Source organism: Stenella coeruleoalba, assembly GCF_951394435.1.
Source record: "Stenella coeruleoalba genome assembly, chromosome: 2".
In the NCBI taxonomy this organism is placed as follows: Eukaryota; Metazoa; Chordata; class Mammalia; order Artiodactyla; family Delphinidae; genus Stenella; species Stenella coeruleoalba.
This window is the reverse complement of record NC_137147.1, coordinates 26,717,751-26,742,797: the sequence shown is the minus strand read 5'-3', so window position 1 is coordinate 26,742,797 and position 25,047 is coordinate 26,717,751. Positions and strand designations below refer to the sequence as shown.

Here is a 25,047-nt window from a genome sequence, read left to right as displayed (position 1 = left end):
TGGGAATTCATTCAGATATTGATTCCATTGACAACTATTTATTAGGTATCTACCAGGCACTGGGTGTATAGCTGTAAACAAGAGAGTCACGGTCATCAGTTATTATATGGCCCACTTCTCACCACCTTCATCATTACCTCACTGGTCACTGCCACCAGTATTTTTAACTTGGATTCTTAAGATAATCCAGCGCTGTAATCCTAACTGGTCTCCCTACTTCCATTTGCTCCTCTACAGTAAATCTCAACTGTGTCCAGAGAGATCCTGTTAAAACCTGAGTTAGAGCTCATCACTCTTCTGCTCTAAAACCTCCAATGGCTTCTCGTCTGTGGGAGACCACAGACATGGCCACAATTCTTTAAATTCGTCCCATCTAGAGGTGAAGGCTCTTTCTCAACCCAGGGTGCCTGGGCTGGCCTCGTGACTGTCTTTGTCCAGTAGAATGTGGCAGAAGGACCGTGGTGGGAAAGCTGAGCCTCGGGGGGCTTTGAATGCTTCCACTATTCCTCTTGGAATCCTGAAGGGCTATGTTAATGAGCCCCGGTAAGCACGTTGGGGACGGAGAAACCACGTGGAACAGAACTCTCCTGGGGAAGGCCATCCTAGACCAGCCAATGATCAGCCAGTTTACCAGCTGTCTGCGGACACAGGATGCAGCCCTGCTGGAGATCAGCCTAGCACAGCTGCTACCAGAGGAATCTTCCAGATGACCTGCCAACTCACAAGCTAACTAAATGGCTGTTGTTTTAAGCCACTGAGATTTTTTTTTTCTTCTTTTGTGGTTTGTCAGGCAGCAAAACTAACTGATTCATCATCATCTCATTCAGAGAAACAGTCAAAATACTAACTGTATCCTCCTTAGTTAGAACCTCCTACAAGGTAGGTGCTCAATAAACATTTGTTGAGTGAAATTCACAAATGGAGCTAACATTCTAATGAGGGAAGCCAGGGGAAACAAAGTAAGTAGTTACCAAGTTTTATAAGTGCCGGGAAGGGAACAGACAGTGACTGAGGTAGAGAATCACAGCGTGGAAATGGGAGGGCAGGTCCTCTAGGGAGCTCCCCACTTCTTTCAGAACGAAAGCCGAACTCCTTACAGTGGCCTCCAAGATCCGAAGTGAACTCCTGGTACCTCTCTGACTTCACCTCCCGCCACGCACTGCTTCTCACTCCAGCTACACTGGCCTCCCTGCTGCTCTTCTACCAACCAAACACACTCCCACCTCAGGTCCTTGCTGGAATGTCCTTCCCCTAGATACCCATACCATTCACTCCCTCCTTTCCTTCGGGGCTCTGCTCATATATCCCCCTTTCACGAAGGCCTTCCTGACCACCCTGTAGAAGTAGCAACCCACTGACCCACAGAATTCCCTACCCCTTACCTGCTTTATTTTCCTCCACAGCACTTGTCGCCATCTGCTGTATTAGATATTAACTTCTTTGTTTACTGTCCGCTTCCGTCACTCGGATATAATTTCCACGGGGTAAGGAATTTTGCTTTGTTCAACTTACCTCTAGGACAGTATTGTCTTAGGGCAGGAATTCAGCCAGTGGACACAACATCCTTCAGGGGCCAGACTTCCTGCCAATTAGGACTAAGCAAGGCAAGTATTTAGCTTTGAGCCATGCTGGGAATAAGGCAAGACAGTTTTTAAAAGCCAGAATGCCCAGGTGTGTGTGGGATTGCTTACTGAGACCTAGTCCAACGTGCTCACGGCCAGACAAGTAACAGCTGACTTCATGACATATTTTATAGTCTGCTGGGAGCCTTCTAATCCACTAATCCTCTTATTTGCTTCTTGAAACAGCCCTGAGGGGTAGGCAGGGCAGGTTCTATCATTCTCCATTTACAGATAAAGATAATGAGGGGTATAGAGTTCAAGTGAGCTACCCAAGGCCACAGACAAACTAAGTGGTAGAGGCAGAATTCCTGGTTGTTTTGACTCCAAGTACAGTGATCATTTCACTCTGTGTGTGTGTGTGTGTGTGTGTGTGTGTGTGTGTGTGTGTTTAACTGTTTCTCCATTCTGGGATCTGACCTTGTGACCTTCTTGAATCATTAAGATTCCAGGTCAGTCCTGACCCCCTGAAAGACCTTCAACAGAGGAGGCATCTTTTCTCTAAAGACAGAACCTGCCAAGAGGCATAGGTGATGAGTAAGCGTTTAGAGCATCAATTCCAGACCGGCCCCTGTGGCTTTCAGACCTACCACAGTCTCTTCTGTCTGATAGTCAGGAAAGGACCGTGCCCTTGGGCCCCTTCGCCCCTAGCCCACCCCAAGGCAGGCCGGGCTACAAGGGGAAAGGGGAAGGCCTCCCGCAAGACAGGACCGGCAGCTGTTTTCAGGTGAAAACCAGAAAGAAATCCCAGCCCCGCTGCTTTATTTTGGTTTAAAAATCAAGTCGGGTGACAATGGAAACTTTCCTTGCTGTCCTCTCCTTTCTGCCCATGTTGACAGAAGACAGACCTGCTAATTCTGGCTGGGGTTTTTCCCTCCCTCTGCTGTTTTTCTCTTTTATCTCCATCAATTGAAGAGAGCTGTTCTTTCAGACTGCCAAAAGGTATCTGGGGTTTTGTGTATTTTTTTTTTCTTTCTTTCACATAATTCTGTGGGTCTTTTCCCAGATATGTATTTTCTCTCAAGTTAACTTCTAACTTGTTTAAGTTTCCGCCCATGTGACTTCCAGCGCGAGTTACCAGAAACCACAAGAGAGAGAGAGAGAGGGCGCAAGCCCCAAAGCAAGCGACATGTCCCTGTGGGGAGCAGAGCCTCTGCACCCCAGAGTGAGGAGGCCGCTGGGGTCAGAGGTGGCTGCAAGGCGGGCTAGAGGAGGGCCCTGCGGAGGGGGGGTGGGCTGGTGGCCCGGGAGCAGTCAGGAAGGGAGGCCGGCTGGGGACAGGAGAACCCAGAGGCGCGAGGGGCTGCGTGGAGAGCCCGGAAGACTGCAGCCATGCCTCACAGCTCCGACAGCAGTGACTCCAGCTTCAGCCGCTCTCCGCCCCCCAGCAAACAGGTAGGGTCCTGCCTTCTCCTCCTCCTGCCTTCTGATTCTCCGGGGAAGGGCGGGGAGAGGGCCGGGCTGCCTGGGCCTGCCCCGGGAGCTGAGAGGCCAGGAGATGGCTGGTGGCAGGAGTTAGACTAAAGACACAGGATCTGCAGTGAGGCTGTACATCTTGGCGGAGACCCTCGTCCTTCCACCCATCCTGCCAAATTATGTCCTCCTCATCCCCCGATGGTGCGCATCGCCTCCACCTCACCTGGGGTCCCACCCCATGAAGCTTTCGAGGAAGCCAAGAGGAGAATTAGCACCAAAGAACTCTGGTCTCTCAGAGGAAAGAGTCTACCTCTCTCCAAGGCAGCAAAATGAGAGGAGGAGTCTTAACGCGGGCTACGGGCACGCACACCCTGAATGCTAGATGGTTGCCCAGGAGACAGCCCGCAGGACAAGAGAGGAAAGGGATGGGGGTAAAGTAAAAGGCGGCAGAAGAGCAAGTTGAAAGGAGCAGGACCCCGTGCCAGCTCAGAGGATCTATCTTACCTCCTGGGCATGGCTACTGTTCCTAGCACGGGTGGCGGAGAGAGGGCTGGGGGAGGAAGGAAATGAATCAGGAGATGGTTCTGGGGACTCGGAGACATTCCTTAGTAGCTCAGCTCAGCTCTGGGGAAACCAGAGAGATGAAGGTGGAGATTCTGGGAGCATTGGGAGTCTAGGTTGTGACTTCCACCTCAAAAGCTTTCAGCTTGAGGGTTGCCAAAAACAAGAAAACAAAAACGGGGCACCCTGGCTGCCTTTGCAGCTCCTGGGGCTTTCTCCTCACTACATCCCTCGACAGCCCTCTCGATAGGAAGCCCTCTTCCTTCTCATCTAATACATCAGTGGAGGACAATTCCTTATCCAACTTTGTGGTTTAAAAACTGCATTCTTTCATTAGCCTGGATATCCAAGAGGGCTTTCAAAATGCTGCAGACCAAATAACAGTATGTAAACATATACTAAAGCTTCTGTCATCAACATCTAACGGGAGAGCAGCAGGTAGGAAGGAGTCCTAGTGGAGACCTCTAGAGGACGAACAATCCAGTCCTCTGCTCAAGATGGTATCAGAGGGGTTCAGACTACCTGGAAGTTTGTACTCTTCTTAGGAAGGAAATTACTCATGGCTTTCCTGGTAACCTCGTTCCCCATCCCCCTTAGAGAAAGAGCACTTCCTTCCTATCTAACCAATTGCCCTCCGACTGCAATGGCCTGGAAGTATTGGGCACATTGGTGAGACATATGCTTGGTGGGCAGAGTCTTGCCCGAGGAACTGTGTCCCTCTAGCCTGTGGGGTCGTGAGAGGGGACAGGGCCGAAGGTACAGAAGGGTTTCACTCAGATTCCCCCACCTACCCTGCAGCATCTGGGGGAAAGCCGGAGCTAACCTCTCTGCGCACGTAGAGCACATGCCCATCTGTGGGGTGCACTTAGAGAACACCCAAGGTTCCCTGTGTCCTCCTAAGCACCCATCCACTATCTGCCGCGGCCAGGAAATCTCCACCATTAAAACTGTTCTTGGTCTCCAGTCTGTACTAGGCATTGTGCTCAGGGCCATGGGGGATATCAAGGTCACTGAGCATAATGAAGGGAATGCAGGGGAAGAAGAGGCAGATCTGGGAGAGGGACCTCAGTCCACGGGCACAGCAGAAGACACAAGGGGTACAAACAAGGAGGGTAGTGGTGGCAGGGGTGGGGGTGGCTTGGACAGGCATCAGACTTAGCATTGGAAGATGTAACTCTCAGATTACTGTGAGCTCTTGGGCAAGCTCTTTGAGCCTCAGTTTCCCCCACGTATAAGATGGAAATAATCGTATCAACTTCACAGAATTGGGGAATTCAACAGGAGCACCTCTGAGAAAAGGCACTTGCACAGAAGCTAGCACATAGTAGGTACTTAACAGAGTTTTGGGGAAAAAAATAGCAAGAAGGTTCTGGGCCAAAAGTTAGAGGGTGAGGGTGGAGCAGACCTGAAGAGGAGAGGTGATAAAACACACTTCATCGCCTTAACCATCTTTTTCCAAATACGGCCCTATTGAGTTCTCAAGCTCTTTTGCCCTCTTCCTGTATCTTTTGGCCAAAGTTATAGAGACCTAAGAGAGTGTAACAGAGTGTGGAGAAAAGTTCCCTTTTGGGTTCAGCCTTTTGGTAAATAGGGGAGTAGACGGGCAAGTAAAGATGAAGAAATGGAAGGGTGGACAGCAGGATATCAAACACCATGAGAGCCTGCCTCCACTCAGAAGAGAGTGTTAGACTCCCCTAATTCTCATCATCTCTGCTTCCCAGGACTCATCTGATGATGTGAGAAAAGTTCAGAGAAGGGAGAAAAATCGCATTGCTGCCCAGAAGAGCAGGCAGAGGCAGACACAGAAAGCTGACACCCTCCATCTGGTGAGTGTTCAGACCTTTCTTCACCCTCTTGAGCCGTAGGCGTTGCTCCCCACCGCCTGTGGACTCCTGGACCATAGCTTTGAGTCTGCCTGCGTGGGGATGTGTATGTGGGGGAGTTGGTGGAGGGATGCAGGTGAGGCGGGGAGGGGAGGCTCTCCTGTGAGTGCATTGAGAAGATTCCGAAACAGGGGATGGGCCAGGAGGCTGAAAGGGAAATGAGTGCCAAGAGGGCACGAGGAGTAAAGGAGCTGAGTGTTGGCAGCCCAGAGACTGGTGGAAGGCAGATCTACATGCTAAGAGATGGGGTAGCCTGAGACAGCTCCATCCCTCATGAACCCAGAGAGCAGAAGGCAGGACTGCCTTTGGGAGGAAGGTAGAAGGTGTAGAGGAGCCCATTGTCCCACAGTGCTGGGAACACATATAGTCCCATCCCCCGGGAGGCCAGTTGGGCAGCCACCCTGAGGTTTGCATTTGGGACAAGGAGGTCCACAGGGTGCTGCACCCCATACCTCTTTTCTGAACATTATTAAGGTTTGATTTCGAAATTTCTATTTTGATGATATCCCAAGGGGTCTGTGAAAGATACAGTTTCAGGTGCACGTATCTGGGATGGTCACCATTCTGGTTGAGTTGCCTCCGGTCTCACACTTTCTAGGGAAGCCCTGATCCCTGGCTTGAGCAGGCGCCTTGGGTGATCTGAACTGCATTTCTCCCAGCAGTCCAAGATCCTGGTCAGTGTTTCTAAATTCTGGCTGTGTGCTTCATAAAGCAAAGCTTCCTCCTCATCTCCCACACCTTACCACCTCTTTTCTCTTCGCTTTGCCCCTCAATTTGCTCCCTGTTCGACCAGCTTTTATTTCACTGGCTCCTTCCTCTTCCGTCCCTTCAGCCCTTCCTCTGACACCTCTGCCTTCTCGTCCCTCCTCCTGAGCCCTTCCCAAACCTCTGGCATCCCAGTAATTCGTTCCAATGGTAAAAAGGGCAATTGACACCAAAAATGAATATGCTTATGGTTATTTGAAAGATTAGCCTGGTAATTGGCCAGTTAAAGAACAGTTGTTTTATTCCTGTCAAGAAAAAGTAAGATGTAGTTTTAGGTAAAAAGATGCTGCTTTTAGCCTTGTAAGGAAGCAGAGAGCAGGCTGCACCAAGATCTCTGATTGGATGCTCGTGTTTCATTTGAAATGTATTCAACATGTCTTCCATTGCATACGAATGTAGTTTTATGTTCATGAATATTTGTTGAATTGAAAGAAAGAATGAATGAACACCAAGTCTGTTCTTCTCTTTGATGACTGTGATCAGTGGTCTAAATGTTAAGTTGGTGGTGGCCCTGCTTCTTATATGTTCTCCATGATTTCATTATGGCTTAGGGGCTCACAACACTCCAGTTTATTATTTTAAGCTTGAAAATCTAGGATCACTCACTTGTCTCCATCGCAGTCTGATTCTAATGCAATATTCTTTGGAGCAAGCAAATGAACAAATAAATAGAAATTAGTAAGGATAAAACCTACCTTTTTGTAGAAGTAGACAATGTCCCAAGACTGGAAATATGCTATAAGCTTTATAAGTTTGTAATATTAAAAAATAAAAAACCCTGGAAACTAAGTATAGCTCAGCAGTGCCACAGTCATAAGGACATGGTTTGAACCCCAGCTCTGCCATTTGTTATCCGTATGACCCACCTTAGACCTTAGAGATGTTCTTAACCTCCCTTAGACTCAGTTTTCTTATTAGGAAAATGGGACAGTAACTACCTACCTCATAGAGATAGTGCATATAAAGAGGTCAAGCGTCAGTCACTGACATATCATAAATATTCAAAAGTTTTGAGGATAATAAGAGTAATATTAATAATAGTTATTATTAGAAGAAACGATAATCACAACTAAGATTTTATGTATATGAATTTATACTTATATATAAATCACAGGATCTCAGGGCTGAAAGATTTCTTAAAGGCTGGAAAGTTCAGACACACGTTTGATGCTTGACACTCTCTACAACACCCTCCGGAAATGGTTCCCAGTGTATTGGTCACTTCTAATGATAGAGAGCTCCCTGCCTCCTAACAGGAGCAGAGGAGTCTTCCTTATCTCGAGCTGCACCACTGTCTCCCTGGAAATTCAACCCCCTGGTCTTCCTTCAACCCCTTGGGGACGTATCAGTGAGGGTGACATGTATGTTTCTTTGATGTGGCAAGGTTTTCAACACTAACTAATCTGTCTCTCTTTGCAAGACAAGAGTTAGAACCAGAAGATTTAGCCCATCTGATTATACTAGTCATGGCTCTATTGGGATAATCTCTGGGGGTTGGGGGTCCCTGGAGCCCCCAGTCATGTAGTCACCGCATCCACACTCAAACCCCCAGCCTCAGTCTCTAGAATGTTCGCATCTTTCCCACACCTGGACACAAACTCCTCCCCACTCCTTTCTTTTGAGCACCCCGGCACTCATCTTCACTTTTTGCCCAGTGAGTAGGACACCTCAGAGTTTACACAGCAAGCCTGAGGGTTGCAACCAATGCGGCTTATGTTTCTTGACTTTGGGTGGAAGCTTTTGGCAGCAACAGGTAAATCTGCCACCATCAAACAGAGGGTTTGGCTGTGATCTGAAATGTTCATTTCCTCTCAGACAATCATCACCCATCTTCTACATCCATTATCCTCTTAATTACGTTTGTGATTCAGGTAGAAAACCTTCTACTTTACCACCAGCATTCTTAAGGTTGGGTGCTTGGTTTGCTCTTCACTCCTTTCTGTGCTTGTCTCCACATGCTGAGGCTCTGGAACCATTCTCTGGCCCTCAGACATAGCCATAGGACTCATCTACAAGACGTTAAAGACCAGGGTTTAGAAATTACTGAGCGTACAGTACCAAGTTTGTATCAGTGTGCTAGCCTCATATATGCTGGGATAAACATTGATTTCTCGGTTTCAACTTTGTCACTGTTCTCTCTCTTAAAATACCAAAAGAATTATCCTGTTTCTCTAGTGAGAGTGTGGGATACCTATTATTTAACGTTTTCAGTATCTATCCTATAAGTGGTTTACACCAAAACACTGTATATTGATTGCTTTTGAAATAGCAGAGTGGGGAAGTTGCTGCTTTCAGCAATGTGTTTAACCTCATGCCAATGATATAACATCTCTGGCCTTGACTATCCCTCACATAAACTGAATCAGGTGCTTCTTTTCATACTTGTGATTATCAACAAAGTCCACATTCCGTGGGGTTTTTTTGCTTTGTTTTTGTCTTTTTTGTCTGCACCTCATGGTGTGCGGGATCTTAGTTCCTGGACCAGGGATCGAACCCATGACCCCTGCAGTGGAAATGAGGGGGTCCTAACCATTGGACTACCAGGAATTCTCCCACATTCTGTTTTAATTCTCTTTTGGTTGGTGTCTCAAACAGCACTCATCACACTCAGTTCCTTTTCTCCCGCAGTCAACTATAGAGTCCATTAGGCATAGTAAAGGCATTGATTAAAAGGAGGTCATATCTTGACCCGTTCACTTTCAAAAGATATTAGTAGCTAATAAGTGTATCCAAGATAATCAGCTGAAAAACTAAGAAAAATAATAGGAATCCAGTCAGCTTTCAAAGTTAACACAAAAAGTAATAACTTTTCCTAGGCAAATTAGATTACAAAATTTAATAGGAAAAAAGATTCTGTTTATAATACCAAGAACAGCAAATGGAAGGAAGGAGTAAATTTAACAAAAAATATGCAGGGTTTAATTTTTTAAACTTCAAAATTATTCTAAGTGATTAAAAAAACACTCAAATAAATGGAAAGATATACCTTATGTAAAGATAGCAATTTTCCTTAAGTTAATTTAGAAATTGAATTAATTTAATATGATCTTAATAAGCTAGGATTTTCTGGGTATTGGAGGAAAATGAAATTAGCTATTCTAAGTACCTGGAGAAAAATAACCATGTGAGAGTTTCCAGGAAAATTCTAAAGAAGGAGGGTAATTAGAGACGATTAGCTGAATAAGATATTAAAGTGAATTACAAATATAGATTTCAAAGCAGTGTGGAAAAGACAAAACATTGGACAGAATAGAACACAGAAATAGACCCCCAAGCAAGCTCAAATTTAAGACCCCAATACATATGTCAGTTCCTAAGACACAAGTACAGATGCAAAATGTCTAGGATGGCATTTCAAACCAGAGAGAGAAAGATGAATTATTCAATAAATAGTGTAGGGACTAAATAAATAGGGACAACTGGCTAGTCATTTGAAGAAAAAAAAAAAAAGGTAGAGTTTTCATTTCTTATACAACACACACATAGATTAAATGTGGGAAAAGATTAAAGAAATTTGAAAAAATTAGCATTAAAATATTTATCTTGGAATGAAGTCTTTTCCGGATAAAATGCAAAACCCTGAAGCCATAAAGGGAAAGATTGATATACATTACCTTTATACATGAAAAGTGAAAGTGTCTATACAGCTCAAAGTACCTAATATGCAAAATCAAAGGCAAGTGAAGACTGGGAAAAATACCTGCAACACAAATGACCAAAAAAGGGCATATTTGCTTAATGTATGAGAGCTCTTATGAATAAGAAAGCGCTCAACAACCCAAAAGAAAAAATGAGCGATAATTAGGAATAGGCAATTTACAGAAAGAGAGAAATAAATGGCAAATAAATATGGAAAAGGTGCTAGACCTTACTTAGTTAGGGAAATGACAAAGCAACAGTTAGATCCCCTGCCAGATTGGCAAAGACAAAAAATGTTGCTAATACACCATGTTGCCAAGGTGATGGATAAGCAGGTACCACCACACACTACTAGAAGTCTAAGTGGGTACAGTTCCGTTAGAGGGCAATTTGACCATGTCCATCCAAATTACAAGTGCACATACACTGTAACTCGGCAATTTTACATCTAGGTGTCTGTTTAGAAACATACCCACAGATTGCACAATTATGTACATGTAAAGATAACCATTGCTGCATTGTTTTTCATAGCAAAGACTGGAAACTAGCTAAATATTCATCAGTAAGGGACTCAAATAAACTATCGTTTGTTCATTCAGTGGATACCACGAAGGTGTTAAAATAACGAGTTATATACAGATGTGCTAATCTGAAAAGATTATCTATACTCTTAAGTGAAAAAGTATGAGTATGGTATATAGTTGTCTCCCATGCATATTTTTAATAAAAACATATGTGCATATGTGTATAAACTTTAAAATTTTCAAATAGGTTTCCCCCCAAAATTGCTAACGATATATATTTCTGAAAAGTAGGACAAAAGGTCTAAAGCAGGAGAGAGATACTTTGCATTTTTTTTACCTTTTTATATAGTTTGGATGTCTTTATCATGTGCTTTTATTTTTATAATGTAAATATTTAAATTCCCAATATCGATCATTATTACATATGCATTAGGATGATTTCTTTTCTAATTTGATTTCAAACATTGAATAGTCTTCCACTGTGACATTTTATCCCTTGAACATCCTACATAAATATCTCAGTCCTTTGGGACAACCAACTGTCAGCTGGGATTTGTAATGAGTAATCCTAAGGTCTCCAGCGCTAGTAAGAGATGACAGACCAGTTTCATTTGTGTGGTTATCCTGGTAATTGTAGGATATCTCTGGTGCCTTGGAGCAGGAAGGATTTTGAGTCTGTATCCCAGGTTAGCAGGAGAGTTGAGATCAGTTGAGAAGCTTTGTTCATGAAAAGGCTAAAAGTAGAGGGGGTGGTGGGCAGACAGCAATATTAGCCGAGAGCTGTGATGTTGACAAGTCAGACCTGGCCTTGAGGGTGGAACTGGAATAAAAGTACAGTAACAGGACCAAATCTGGAGCTGGAACTTCCGGTACTTAGATGGGGGTAGGACAGGTGCTTGCCTGGGGCTGGCTCCTGAAGGAGTCTCACATTCGTTTAAAATAAGAAAAAGATTTACAGGTTCCAGGGTAGATCTTTAATGCCATATGTAACAAACATCATGAGTGTAAATTATGCCTGAAATTAAGTTGTTGCTATGAGAAATAAGGTATTTACAATTGGAGGAAAACTAAGTAATGGAGGAAACGAAGCTCAGCAAAGATATTAACTTCCTGGGCCTTCTTAGAAAGAGACACTGTTGTTCTTGGTTTTCTGGGAAGGCCTGGGAGAGAAGCCTGTTCATGGTCCTTTTTCATTCCGTCAGTTTTTTTCTCTCTCTGGGAGACCATGCCATAAGATTTATTGGCATAGAGAAATCACAGGTAAAATAAAATAAAATAAAACAAAACAAAAAGCTAGAAAGTATGTTTTAGCTAGTTCCACCCTAAAGAAGTTCAGTGTAAAATCAGTGAACTTTCTGTGGAAAAGAGCCATTTCTCTTGGGCCTCTATTGCTATGAACTTCTTTTTTTTTTTTTTTTTTTTTTTTTTTTTTTTTTTTTGCGGTACGCAGGCCTCTCACTGTTGTGGCCTCTCCCGTTGCGGAGCACAGGCTCCGGACGTGCAGGTTCAGCGGCCATGGCTCACAGGCCCAGCCGCTCCGCGGCATGTGGGATCTTCCCGGACCGGGGCACGAACCCGTGTCCCCTGCATCGGCAGGCGGACTCTCAACCACTGCGCCACCAGGGAAGCCCTGAACTTCTTTTTATTAAAAACATATTAATTGTATTAGGTTAAGTAACTTGTCTGAGGTCATACATCTTGTAACTAGGTCTGTCTGACCGAAGAGCCCATCTTCCTAACCACTAGGCAACACAGCCTCTTCCTTTGGACTCGCATGAAGATGTATTCATCTTCCCTAACTGATCCTCCTTGAATCTCTTCCTGAATTTTTTTCTCTTGTTCTTTTAGAAACATCCTCCAAAGTTGACACTTTTCCTCCTCCATCATTAGGCCTAGTCGAGAAATTAACGACGTCTCTAAGCAATAGATTGATATAGCCATTGAGACCATTTTTAAATAAAGCTGTGTAGCGATAACTATTAACATCTTGCTCTTTGGTGCAGCAATTCCACTTACAGGAATTTGATGCACAAAGATGCTCAATTCATCATTATTTGTGAACAGTAAACACTTTATCAATACTATAAAACTGGACATATACCCAACTACTGGAGATTAAGTATATTACAACACATTCATATGCTAGAATTTTATGCTGGCAATAAAAATGACTAAGTGGATCTGTATTTATCAACACAGAAAGATGTCAATTACATAGCACTGAGAGAAAAAGCAAGTGACAAAGAGTATGCAGAGTATAATTCCGTTGATGTAAAATTTGTGGTTTGGAGGGCATGTTTGCATGCATAAAGAGATGTCTGGAAGAATATTCTCCAAAATGATAATAATGGTTATTTCTGAGTGGTTGAATTTTGAATAGCTCACCTTATTCCTGGTACTGTTCTGTAATTCTTTTTATTATGATGAATGTATACCATTTAAAAAATCAGAATAAAAAATTAGACTATTCTCATTTGGGAAGGAAAAACACACTAAGGAATTCACCAGCCCTAACTGCTTGTCCTACTGACAATGGGTCAGTATGGTTATGGACGGGAGGCATGTTTGAAAGGAGGCCAGCTTCTCACCAGTCTTGGCATTATAAGGAATTTCTGTCTAATGGGATTACATGTCCCAGGTCAGAAATTGACGACACCCATTCAGGTGAAGTCTTCATGAAGCTGTTCTCAGCAGCTACCAGACTACTTTCTCTTGGAAAGGATGAGGGAGTCTCTCTAAACCCCAAGCTGCTCTGGGGTTTTCCTTAGTCTCCTCTGTAGGACTAGGTTGGCCCTCTGAGTCCTAAGGGGTTCCATAGATTGATTCCACAGGACAAAGTCCCCTTCAGATTGTGGGGTATCTGTAGAGGATCCTGCCATGGGTTCACATGGTAGCTTGTGGAGGGAATAACAAAAACTATAGTCATACAGCATTCTTGATGGAATCACAGAATTAAAAGGAAACTCAGAGATACTCTAGGTCACCCTGCTGTGTTACCAGTGAGGACACTGATGTCTTCCTTAAGGACACCCAAGAACCCAAACCTCTTGCCTTCCCACCTCTTGCTTTTGTTTTTGTGCCACTTTGCTGAACAGGACTTTGCTCGGCAGATGGTGTTGCCCTCATATGTCCTTTTGCAAAGGGTGAGCCAAGAAGTAGGCCATTAACTAGGACACGTAAACGGCCTAGGCACTCTTCAGCAACAAAACCCAAGCACACAGCAAGAGACGAAAAAGGCAGAGAGTCCCAGGCTGAGAGGGGCTAAGTTTAAATGTTCCTTTATTTAAAAAAGGTCTTAAAGTTGTAATCCAAAATCAAAAGGACAATGACATATTGGGGGAAATATTTGTGTCAAATTAAATAATTTCAGATTTAATATTTTCTTTTTTAAAGAATTTTTTTCGATGTGGACCATTTATAAAGTCTTTATTGAATTTGTTACAGTATTGCTTCTGTTTTATGTTTTGGTTTTTTGGCCGTGAGGCATGTGGGATCTTAGCTCCCCGACCAGGGATTGAACCTGCTCCCCCTTGCACTGGAAGTCGAAGTCTTAACCACTGGACCTCCAGGGAAGTCCCCTTGATTTAATATTTATACTATAGAAAGAACATTCTTTTTAAGAAAAACATCAAGACTCCAATAGATAAGTGGGCAAAGGCTATGAACCGAAAGCTTACGTAACATTTTTTCCTACCAAAATGAAAATAACCCAATTTTCTATTCTGATTGTGCAAACAATATACACTATGGATTTCTCAACCTCAGCAATATTGACACTCTGAGTTGGACAACTCTTTGTTGTGTATGTGGGAGGGGGTTGGCCCCCTGCACTGTAAAATGTAAAATCTACCCACTAGATGCCAGTAGCACGACCTCACCCCTCTAGTTGTGAAAATCAAAAATATTTCTAAATCTTCCCAAATGTTCCCTTGGGGGGCAAAATTGTCCTTGGTTGAGAATGCTGTACTAGCGAATAGACCTGCAGAAATCTTATTCTTGGTAATTGATAACTTGTAACATTAAAATGAAATTAAGAAACCTTCAAAAAGTTAGTTGGCAAAATAAATTATTTAAAATTATAACACCTAAATCCCAATGAAGTTGTAGTAAAATTAATATATACATTCACTGCCGATGACATTGTATATATTACATAACCCTTTTACAGCAATACTTACATGAACTGGAAGATGTTCACTGCAGCATTATTTATAATAGCAACCAAAATGTCCAACATTAGAAAGCCATGTTAAGTAAACTGTGGATCATCTATTTGTTGATGTCACCATTAAAAGAATAATTATGGTGATTTTTTAAGTATGACAAAATTATGACAAAAAGGAAAATACAAATTGTATATGTACTCTGAGATTTTATAAAAATAAGTATCCATGTTCGTTAAAAAGGACAAGATGGCAACATATACAAATGAAAAGAGTCACGTTTAGAGGACTGTGATCATGGGTGGGTATACTTTTTAAAAAATGTCTTTAGTTATACTGTATACTTTTTATTTAAAGACATAAAAAAAGATCAAATAGAGCGCTGAGTGAATTCTGGTAGAAATCGAGGATGAGAACAGAGAGGGTATCATTGAGTTAGAATTTGGGGGGCAGGCTTTGGTAGGAGATCTTATCATTTATCATCCAAATAGGAACACTTTTGAGTGAAAAGAGGCACTAGTAAAAATTACACTAGGAGGGTAGCTATGAACTGGGACTGTCCCTGTAAACATCTGGTCACGCTGGACTTAGGGGAACCAAGGAAGGTGACCTAAAGCTCTTAGGAAAATTCAAGAGTAGTAATAAATTTCAGAGCCAAGCAGAGGGGGCTAGATTCCTGGTACCAAAATGCAATTTCCTGCACTAGATAACTCTGTAACTAACATATTTTCCAGGTATTCAGCTGGCACAAGACTATGCCTTATTGCTAAGGGTTTGGGGAGGTCCAGAAAATGACAAAAGCAAAGGCCATACTCCTAGTACTAGAGCTCACGTCAGCAGAAATAATTCATTCTGCTGTACAAGTATATGTGAAATGCCTCCTACGGGCATTTTTTCTAGGTGCTGAGAATTCAGCTGGGACAAGACAGACTAAGTCCCTGATTTCAGGGACCTTACGTTCAACCAGAAGTCAGACTGGAAAATCAACTGACCAATCGTTATTTATTGTTTCACTAATCACACAAAGGGAAGAGGGCTTTGAAGAAAACCAAATAGTGCAATATTGACAGTGACTTAGGGACAGGGATGGGGACAGTGATCAAGGAAGGTCTTTCTGAGGCCCTGACATTTGAGATCAAATACGAGTCAAGAGAAGGAGCCTGGGAAGATCTGGGGAAAGGATGTTCTCTTGCAGAGACTTCAGGTCAAACCGTGAGGGGCCTGTCAGGGTCAGAAAGATGCCTTGTGGGGCCTGGGACTGTGGAACATGAGGAGGAACTCAGGAACAAAGGCCACTGTGCTGCAGGGAGCAGGAACCAGATTGGGGGTGGGGGTGGGGGGAGGGTCAACAGAATGAATTCAGATTCAGTGGGGACAGAGTGGGGGCAGATATATCTGAAGCTAAATTCTGATCTACAAAATGGGAAGCAATTACACCTCACTGGGCTGTTTGAGAGTTTGTTCTCTGAAGAAATGTAAAAACAAAGCAATAGTGCATTTTTTGTCTGTTTTGCATTGGAGAGAAGACTTTATTTGCTTAATGCAGAGAGGCTGGCATTTTCCTATAAATCAATCAGGTAAAGATATCAGATGTATTATCATATATGAAAACATATGCCCTACTTTCCAGTTGTTTATATGAACTTTAAGAACACAAAGGGACTTCCCTGGCTGTTCAGTGGTTAGCGCTCCGTGCTTCCACCGCAGGGGACACAGGTTCGATCCCCGGTCGGGGAACTAAGATCCTACATGCCAAAAAAAAAAAAGAACGCTAACGGTTTCACTGGCTGGGCTTTTCACCACCACTGGTCAAGTCTCCTTTGCTTGGTATGGTTCAGACAGGTCAAGTTCAAGCCAGGGAAACTGTATGCAGGGTTCTCACAGTGGTGTGATTCTGCTGTCCCCACTCCATAGCTTCAGTTTGGGGAACAAAAGCAGGGGTTTGACTGGGCCTTTTTTAAGAAAATGAATATCTTACACTCACTTGTAACTATCCTAGAGTTAAAAGTAGAAGCTATAAAAGTACTTAAATGCTTGGTTAAGCACTCCCTGGGGAATTTCATGGACATCACAAACAGCAGACCCTTCAAATGCAGGTCTCAGATTTTAGTAAATTATTATGGACTCCAAGTAGGCAATCAAGCAACATGATTTTACTGAACACCTACTATGTGCCAGGCACAGTCCCAGTCACTGAGGACAAAACAGTGAAGACAAGGATAGCTCCCGTCCTCATGGAGTTCAACAATCTAAAGGACAACTAATTTGATAAAGTTATCATTAATGAGATTCCAATAAGTGCCTTACCTCTCACCTTTCTGTAAGAATGAACTATCCTGGGCTACTTGAAATTTTCACCAAATATGATTCTTTGCCTTGAACAGTCATTAATTTTTTTTTTTTTTTTTTTTTTTTGCGGTACGCGGGCCTCTCACTGCTGTGGCCTCTCCCGTTGCGGAGCACAGGCTCTGGACGCGCAGGCTCAGCGGCCACGGCTCACGGGCCCAGCCGCTCCGTGGCACGTGGGATCTTCCCGCACCGGGGCACGAACCCGTGTCCCCTGCATCGGCAGGTGGACTCTCAACCACTGTGCCACCAGGGAAACCCAGTCATTTACTTTTAGAAAAAATTTTTGACTTAGAAATGTCCTCCTCCTTCTTTAAAGTTCTTTATATTATAGTTATATTATTCATACTATGTTATACAATAAAATTATTTAATAAAATAAAAATATATAAATATATAACATATGATATAATAAATTTAACTAAATCAAACATTGTATATATTTATATTGTTATATTATTTTAAAGAGGAATCCACTATGGACATAATTGTCAAGCTAGTTCCTCATTAAGCTCACCTGGGAAGTGTTTTTTTAATCTTGATGCTTGAGACCCAGTCTGGAACAATTAAATTGGAACCTGTCAGGGGTGAAATCGAGGAATTAAGATTTTTTTTTTTTTTTTTTTTTTTTTTGCGTTACGCGGGCCTCTCACTGTTGTGACCTCTCCCGTTGCGGAGCACAGGCTCCGGACGCGCAGGCTCAGCGGCCACGGCTCACAGGCCCAGCTGCTCCGCGGCACGTGGGATCTTCCCGGACCGGGGCACGAACCCGTATCCCCTGCATCGGCAGACGGACTCTCAACCACTGCGCCACCAGGGAAGCTCCAGGAATTAAGATTTTTTTATAGCTCTTCAGGCAACTGCAGTGTACAGCCAGGGTTGAGAATCAGGGAGCAGTGACATTTGAAGCCTGTCAGGTGCGTGTGGTGGAATGTGTGCAGTGAATTTGGGGCAATTTTGTGGGTATATACCCAGACAGTCTGTCTCAGAGGCCCAGCAGCTTAAAACAAAACAAACAATTCAAACCTTGATGTTGATGGCAATGATTAGTTGTTTGTTTTTCAAAATTGGACTTGCTAGTGATAACCTTTCTAACTTGAGGTATCAGTCAGGATTGCATTCTGCTATGAGTTATAGAAAAACTATCAAACAGAGGCATCAACAAGTCACCATTTGTATTTTATATTTTTCTCATATACTAAGAAGTTCAGAAGTAGACAGTCCAGGGATAGTGCAAGGATGTTGTCAAAGAACCAAGCTCCTTCTTTCTCTCTGCACAGCCATCCTCAGTATGTGGATGAGTTTTCATCCTCAGGGCTGCAAAATGGCTGCTGAACCTCCAGGCATCAATCCGTGTCCAGGGAGGGTAGCCTTTGTCTGGTGAAGCTCTGCCTTTTTCCCTGAGGAGAGAAGCTCGTCCCCTCCCTTCCTACCCTCTACCCCCCCCCCCATTTCTGCTTATGTCTTATTGGTCAGACTCTGTCGCATGGTCATACTTACCTGCAGGGGAAGCTGGGTAATTGAGGAATTCTTTTCCCAGCCTCTCTAGAGGAAAGCAGGGGGAAGGAGTTTGGAACAGATATTGAGTGAGCCAACCTATAGTGTTTCTCACACACGAGGTCAATGAAATCATAGCCCTGAAAGCCAAAGAACAGGAGAGAGGAACCCAGGCAGGGGCCTGAGGGGCATGGCTGACGTGGCTAAACATCAGTGGATGATGAGGTGCTGGCGGCCCTGGAGCTTCAGCTTTAGGTATGAAAGTGAAGATTTCTCCAGAATTGTTCAGTGCAAAGACCTGTGGTTTAGTGATTCCTCTTCTCTTCTCATCCGGTGAGGAACAGGAGTTGGAGTTAATTTCCCCAGGATTCAGGGGAAAGGTAGGCATAGATCCCACTATGGCTTGGGATGTGTCCTACCTCTCAGTTCACAGACTCCTCCAGGAAACCTGGGCTCCACCCTATGTCTGCATGGGGGACAGGGGTCCGAAACTGCTGGAGACTGAACAAGTAACTGGGTGTGAGGGACATGAGCTTGACACACTACTCTCGCATTGAAGTGTGGGTGGGAGCTGAAAGGTCACCTTGCCAATAAATGACTGCATGTTCTGTTGAGGAGGAAACACACAGGGACTATTTTCACCCTTCTGGAAAGTGTGATTAGAAAATTCAAGGAGAAGGTCAAGGCACAAACCAGAACTGGCAGGAAGGAGGACCAAGCCCTGCTCAGAAGGCCTGGAGAGGCCCTGCCAGAGCCTTGGGTCAGGGCCTGTCCTCAGCCTTGGTCCCAACTGGCTTCCCTGTGGGTAAGGGACCCACCTGGGGATTCCCCATCATTCAAGCGCTCTACAGTGACCCGTTACTTGGCCCCTCCACTAGGGAATTTCCCAGAATGTTCCCACACCCCCAGAAGCCTCCTCCTTAGCCACCCCCAAGCTGCTTGTGGTTCCTGGTAGGGGTGGCATCAAGTAACCTCACAGGTGAGTGTGAACTGTGAACATTAGCAACTCAATTTGCACGAGGCGGGAAAAGAGGGAAGATGAAATTGGAAAGTCAACCAGGCTGAGGCCTCACAGGAGATAATTACCAGGTATCATAAGATTTAAACAGACTTCAAAGGCAAGAGAGCATGGTGGGCACAGACTCTGAAGCCAGACTGTCTCAGTTCAAGCACTGGTGCTGCAACTGACAAGCTGTGTGATCTTGAACAAGTTACTCAACTTCTCTGTACCTTAGGTTTTCCTCTTCTGTAAAATGTGGCTAATAATATTATCTACTACGTAGGATTGTTGCAAAGATTAAATACAATGATAATTGTAATTATGTAATCGGGCACATGGTAGCACCCAATAAATGTTAGTTATTATTAAATCAAACTGGATTATTCTTTTAAAATTTTGGTTTCTACTAATCTTTCTCATATAAATTGAGTCTATGTACCTCTGCTCCCAACACACCTACTCCTTCCCAACAGTTAGAGAGGCTCTGGTTGGCTAATATACACAGGTAGTCAATTTAAAATCTGAAATATTTGAGCTGCAGAGGGCTTGGAGATCTTCTGATCCTGTGGTTTTCAACATTCACTGCACATTAGAATCCCCTGGGGAGCCCTTAACAGCCCAATGCCCAGGTGCACCCAGACGGATTAAATCAGAATCAGGCATCAATACTGTTAAAACTTTCCAGGGATCCCACTGACCCCAGCGTGTGACCAAGGCTGAGAATCATTGTGTTCGTCCAGTCTTCCTGTTTTAAAGTGAGGCAACTGGGGCTCAGAGTGGGAAAGGGAGTCACCGAGCCAGGACCCAGAACCAGGACCCCTGTCCACAGTTAACTGATGGAGCCCACCATTGTCACATATTTCGGACCTCACTGTGCATCTGGGGAAGGTCTGGCCCCGAGTTAACCCTCTCACAGAGTAGCTGGACAGGAGATTCCCTCCCAACTCAGGTCAGGAGGCGATGATCAGCTCTGTGATTGGAAGAGTGTAACCAACTCAGGGTTCTTGTACTGTGTTTAAGGATCACCCAAAGCAAGACCCAGTTTTCTCTTGGAAGGCTACTGATCTTAGTGACCTTCAGAGACCGCAAGTCACGAAGTCTCTCAGGAGAAGCCATGGGTGTGTTAAGAGGAGCATAGGGCTGAGGATGGGGAAGCCCTGAGCCCAGCCCTGCTCTGCACCTACATGGTTATGGGGCTTTGGATGAATCACTCAAAGTTTCTGGCCCTCTGAGAAAGTAGGTGTCTTGAGGTGAATCTCTAGCCCTTTGCCCTAGCAGCTGCTGCCACCAGCCTGTAATAATTTTGGGGGGTGTGCGCAATAGGTTTGTCCCAGGGTCTCAGTTGGCCTCATCTGTAAAGTAGGGATAATAGCAGCTGGCCTTGCATAGCCACCTCAGAGGGTTACTGTGAGGAGCCTGAAGTGCCTAAATGAATTCCAAAAAGTAAAAAGCAGGTTACTTGGAAGCCCAAGGGCAGGCTCACCCCTCCCCCATCACAGGAGAAGACATGCATGTTAGAAGCCAAAATTTACTTTCTAAACATTACTTTCCTTTTCCCCTTGAGTTCTTGGTTTCCAGCCCCCACTGGGAATTCAGGGGGAAATTAGAGGGGTGTGATCATGGTACCTCTGGGTCAAGACCTGCTCCCATGGCCACCTTTGCCATCTGTCCCCGTGTGAGAGCCCCTTCCACAGCATGACGGCCCCAGGGAGGGTCAGAGTGGACCAAGCAGTGGCAGGTGGGGATGTGGAGGGATGAAAACCCCAGATCAGCCACTTCCTTCTGCGAGCGAAGTCAAACTCTTCCTCTGCTAAGTGTCTGGCTGGCGGCAGGTCCCCTGGGCTGGCAGTACTGCTTTCTCTGGGGCCCTGGCGGGAAGCAGTCTTGCTTCCCAAGGTAAAGACGAGTTTCTTGTCACAGTTGGTTATTTTCTACTTAGAGGCGGTGGCGGTTATGAATGCTCTCCTCGCGCTCTGGGATCTCCCAGGAGGGCGGGGAGAGGGAGAGGAGAAAGCCAGAGCTCAGCAGGGCTCGCTGAGGGAGGAAGAGCCCGCTGTCACTTCCCGAAAGCTGGGCCGGCCTCTAGGCGGAGAGAAGGTCAGAGCGATTGGTCCCTGCGGCCCGCCTACCCCACCCCTCCCTTCTGCCTCGGGGTTTGCCCAGGCTCTTTGGAGCACAGAACTTACAGTAAACGTTGTCACCAGTGGAAACTCTCAGAGGGGGTGAGGAAAAGGGCTAGAGGAAGGGGCCAGGACTCCCGGCCCCCAGTTCCCGTCTTACCAACACCCCCCGGTCTCATGTGTTGCTTTATCTTACCTTTTGGTAAAGAGGGGATGCCCTCTCTCTGGGATGTGCCCGGAAACAACCAAATGGTAAGATGAATGAGCCGGTCACACCCCGCAGAAGCGGCAGCCCACGCCCCTGACTCTATCATCATGGCTGTTGGTATCCCAACTCCCCCACCCCATTTTAGAGATGGGGGTTTTCTCTGTACCGACCTAGGCACATTTTCTAGCTCAGTGCCACATACAGGAAATGCCAGGGTGAGGCTGAGCACGCTCACACTTGTTCTGTACAAACGGATGGAATCTGGCTTGATGGATAAGGCCACATTCTCCTCTACCACTTAAAAAGAACCCCCAGGTGCATGGGTTAGGGCAATTGGCAGTGTAACTAGCTCTCATTAACCTGTAGCTTATGCTCCTGATGGATTATCTAAGGCAAATTTTAAATGTCAAGTTATCTCACATCTGCTCACTCCCCACTGTAATTCTGAGTCAACTTCTGGTCCAGCTGTTGATGTCATCAGGCAGCCAATCAACAAACACTTGAGTTCATACTCTAGGCCAGGCACTTAATAAGTGCTTGAATAATTAAAATAAATTTATTACCATATTTAACATTAATATCTATTGTTTTCAAACTTGCCTGATCATCAGAATAATCTGGGGCACTTGTTAAAACTTCAGATTCCCAGAATTCACAGAAAATCCCAAACCCACTGAGTTCAAATCTTTAGATTTGAGGAAGGGCCTGGAACTATATTTTTATCAGGCCCTCAGATTAATTCTAATGATACAGCAAGTTTGGAAAATACTAACCTAAGTGAAACAGAACTAGAAAAATAAGATCTGGACTCCAAATATTAGGTTGCTTTTTGAACTGAAATGTAATTTATTTGCATCTCCAGTGCTATTTTTCCTTCCTCTGTGGGTACCAATGATTAGCCCAGAAGGTCTATTTGAGTCAAGGAATGTGAACCTTAAAATCACATTGGAAATGAAATTCCCCTGGGTTTTCTGAAGGTGGGATCGTTTTCCAGTAAATGCTAATTACCAGGGTGTCATTGTTGATTAATTAATGATGTGATCAGTAATTAGCACTCTTTACCCTGAGTTTTTCTGATTAGCATGTTATCTGATGGTTCCCTTAAGCAACAGGGGAAAGGTGTTTCTGGAAAAAAGGAAGCACAGGTGCTTGGGACACACCCAGAGTACTACAGAACAAGCTGCTGGAAGAGCAGAATGGCGTGGAATCGAACGCTGTGCTGGAGTTTGACTATTTACTATTTAGAAATACCCTAAACATTCTAGAATCTGGGTGAAGTAGACAATTAACCGTGGACTCCATTTTTAAGACTAAATGCAAATGGTAACGTTAGGAGAAGACACCGTATAACATAGAGAGGAAAAGACTGAAATTAGTTTAAGACGGTCTCACAAACTCTTTTTGATTTTTGCTGGGCTCTAGCCTCCCAGCCGGTTTCCCTCGACATATACTTGCCGCTCTCAACCCTCGTACACACTCACAGAGATCTATGCATGTACACCTGCGCACAAAGGAGCACACATGCAAATTCACGCATGCCTTCACACACACGTCTCTCTTAGTTGGGACCACATGAAACCGCCATTCTTATAGGTCAAAACAGACAAGTAGCAATTTCATATGGTTCAAGCTAAAAGCTATGCACATACATGCACAAATATACGTGTGCTCTAGATGCACCATCCACACACAGGACACATACAAATATATATGCACACGTGCACACTCGCATGTGCAGAAAAAATCACCGATGCCCTTCTCCATGGCTGTGCTAGTGAAAATCTAACGCAGACTCCCGCTTCACAACGCCCCCCCCCCGCCCCGCCCCCGCAATCTTGCAGAGCGCTGACATTAACCTGCAACGCCCATCCTTTCCGCTCGCAGGAGAGTGAAGACCTGGAGAAACAGAATGCAGCGCTGCGGAAGGAGATCAAACAGCTCACGGAGGAGGTGAAGTACTTCACGTCGGTGCTGAGCAGCCACGAGCCCCTGTGCTCCGTGCTGGCCCCCGGCGCGCCCTCGCCCCCCGAGGTGGTGTACAGCGCCCACGCCTTCCACCAGCCTCACGTCAGCTCCCCGCGCTTCCAGCCCTGAGCTCCCCGAGGGCGGGAGAGAGCGGAGCCCCCAGCCCCGGCTGCTCCCAGGCCTCGGGAGGGGCACGCAGACTGTGGCCAGCGGCCCTCGTCCCTCAGCGCCCTCTCTCGACCCGGAGACCCGGAGGTGGAGGCCTGGACCGGGATGGAACACAGGACGCAGCTGCTGGACGTGTGAACGGCCTCCCGAAGCGTGGCCAACCGCCCGGCAGCGTGGGCTGGACCTTCACGTGGGTGGGAGGCCGGATCCAGAGCTATGTCAAGCATAACGCCCAAGTCCCATGGCACAGAGGGGGGAGGGGTAGGGAAGGGTTATTTTTCTAAATAAATGTCTTAAAAGAAACCAGTCTGGCCAGGGCTTGAAACCTTAAGTTCTGTGAGGTTGGGGTCGTTATTGGTTCTTGGCCTCAGGAGCCCTTAAAGCTCCGGAGATTCAGCTAATATTGCTTCTTTTCCATGGCTTGTTAATCTACTTGGGAAGCTGGGTTTTCTCAAAGAATCTTCAATTCTCCTTCTAGGCATCTTCTTGATTTTCCTCCCCAAATCATCTCACTGTGACCTCTCACTTTCCATTCCTCATTGCATCATGCTTTCTAGATTGTCTAGACGTTTCTAGGGTCCTTCTTTAGACAAGAGAAGGACCAGCGCCAGATGCTGTGGAGTGGGATGGTCATTCGAGTTGGTACTCTCATCTCCCACGACTACACTGACTCAGCCCCGGCCAGACGGCCAGCGCTGGAGGATGCTGCGTGCCAGGTCCCACGCAAGGAACTCCAGCAGCACAAGGAGCACCTCACGTGAAGGCGAGGCTTTCCTCATGCTCTCGTGGGGCAACATGTGGTTCAGAGACACAGGCGCTGCGTGTCCTGCTGAGGACTCCACCTCCCCTGGGAAGCTGGGATAAAGCACACACGACTTCGCCGTCTCCACAGTCTGCCATTCTGAGCACGGTCTGAGGGCAGCAGTGGCTCAGATAACACAGGGCTATCTTCAGGGCTTCAAATCCACAAGTGCTGGCAGAGCTGAAACCAGTGTGCTCTGCTTCCCCTGCTCTGATGTCCAACTGCTCCTCAGAAATCCCCAGGCTAAGTGCCCGCTGGCCTTACCCACACCACTCCCCACGAGCCGTGGCAGGGCCTTCCCACATACGTGGCCCCTGCCCAGCCAGCTGGGGCCCAAAGCGACAGGGATCGCCACGGAAGGTGTCGGATGC

General features: G+C 45.4%; 1 protein-coding gene across 1 annotated transcript; it reads left to right on the top strand.

Moving 5' to 3' along the window:
* The first annotated feature begins 2,905 nt into the window (after positions 1 to 2,905).
* BATF (basic leucine zipper ATF-like transcription factor) lies at positions 2,906 to 23,946 on the top strand. The gene is made up of 3 exons (XM_079914195.1): positions 2,906 to 3,014; positions 5,318 to 5,422; positions 23,626 to 23,946. The coding sequence occupies exons 1-3, from the start codon at positions 2,952 to 2,954 to the stop codon at positions 23,833 to 23,835; spliced, it is 378 nt and encodes a 125-aa protein (XP_079770321.1). The 5' UTR covers positions 2,906 to 2,951; the 3' UTR covers positions 23,836 to 23,946.
* The last annotated feature ends 1,101 nt before the right edge of the window (positions 23,947 to 25,047 follow it).

What these genes read in the sequence shown, in the direction of transcription:
- BATF (XM_079914195.1), top strand. Translation starts at nt 2,952, where the DNA reads ATGCCTCACAGCTCCGACAGCAGTGACTCCAGCTTCAGCCGCTCTCCG. An exon ending in CTCCGCCCCCCAGCAAACAG is followed by an intron (nt 3,015 to 5,317) that starts GTAGGGTCCTGC and finishes TCTGCTTCCCAG; the next exon opens with GACTCATCTGATGATGTGAG. An exon ending in AAGCTGACACCCTCCATCTG is followed by an intron (nt 5,423 to 23,625) that starts GTGAGTGTTCAG and finishes TTCCGCTCGCAG; the next exon opens with GAGAGTGAAGACCTGGAGAA.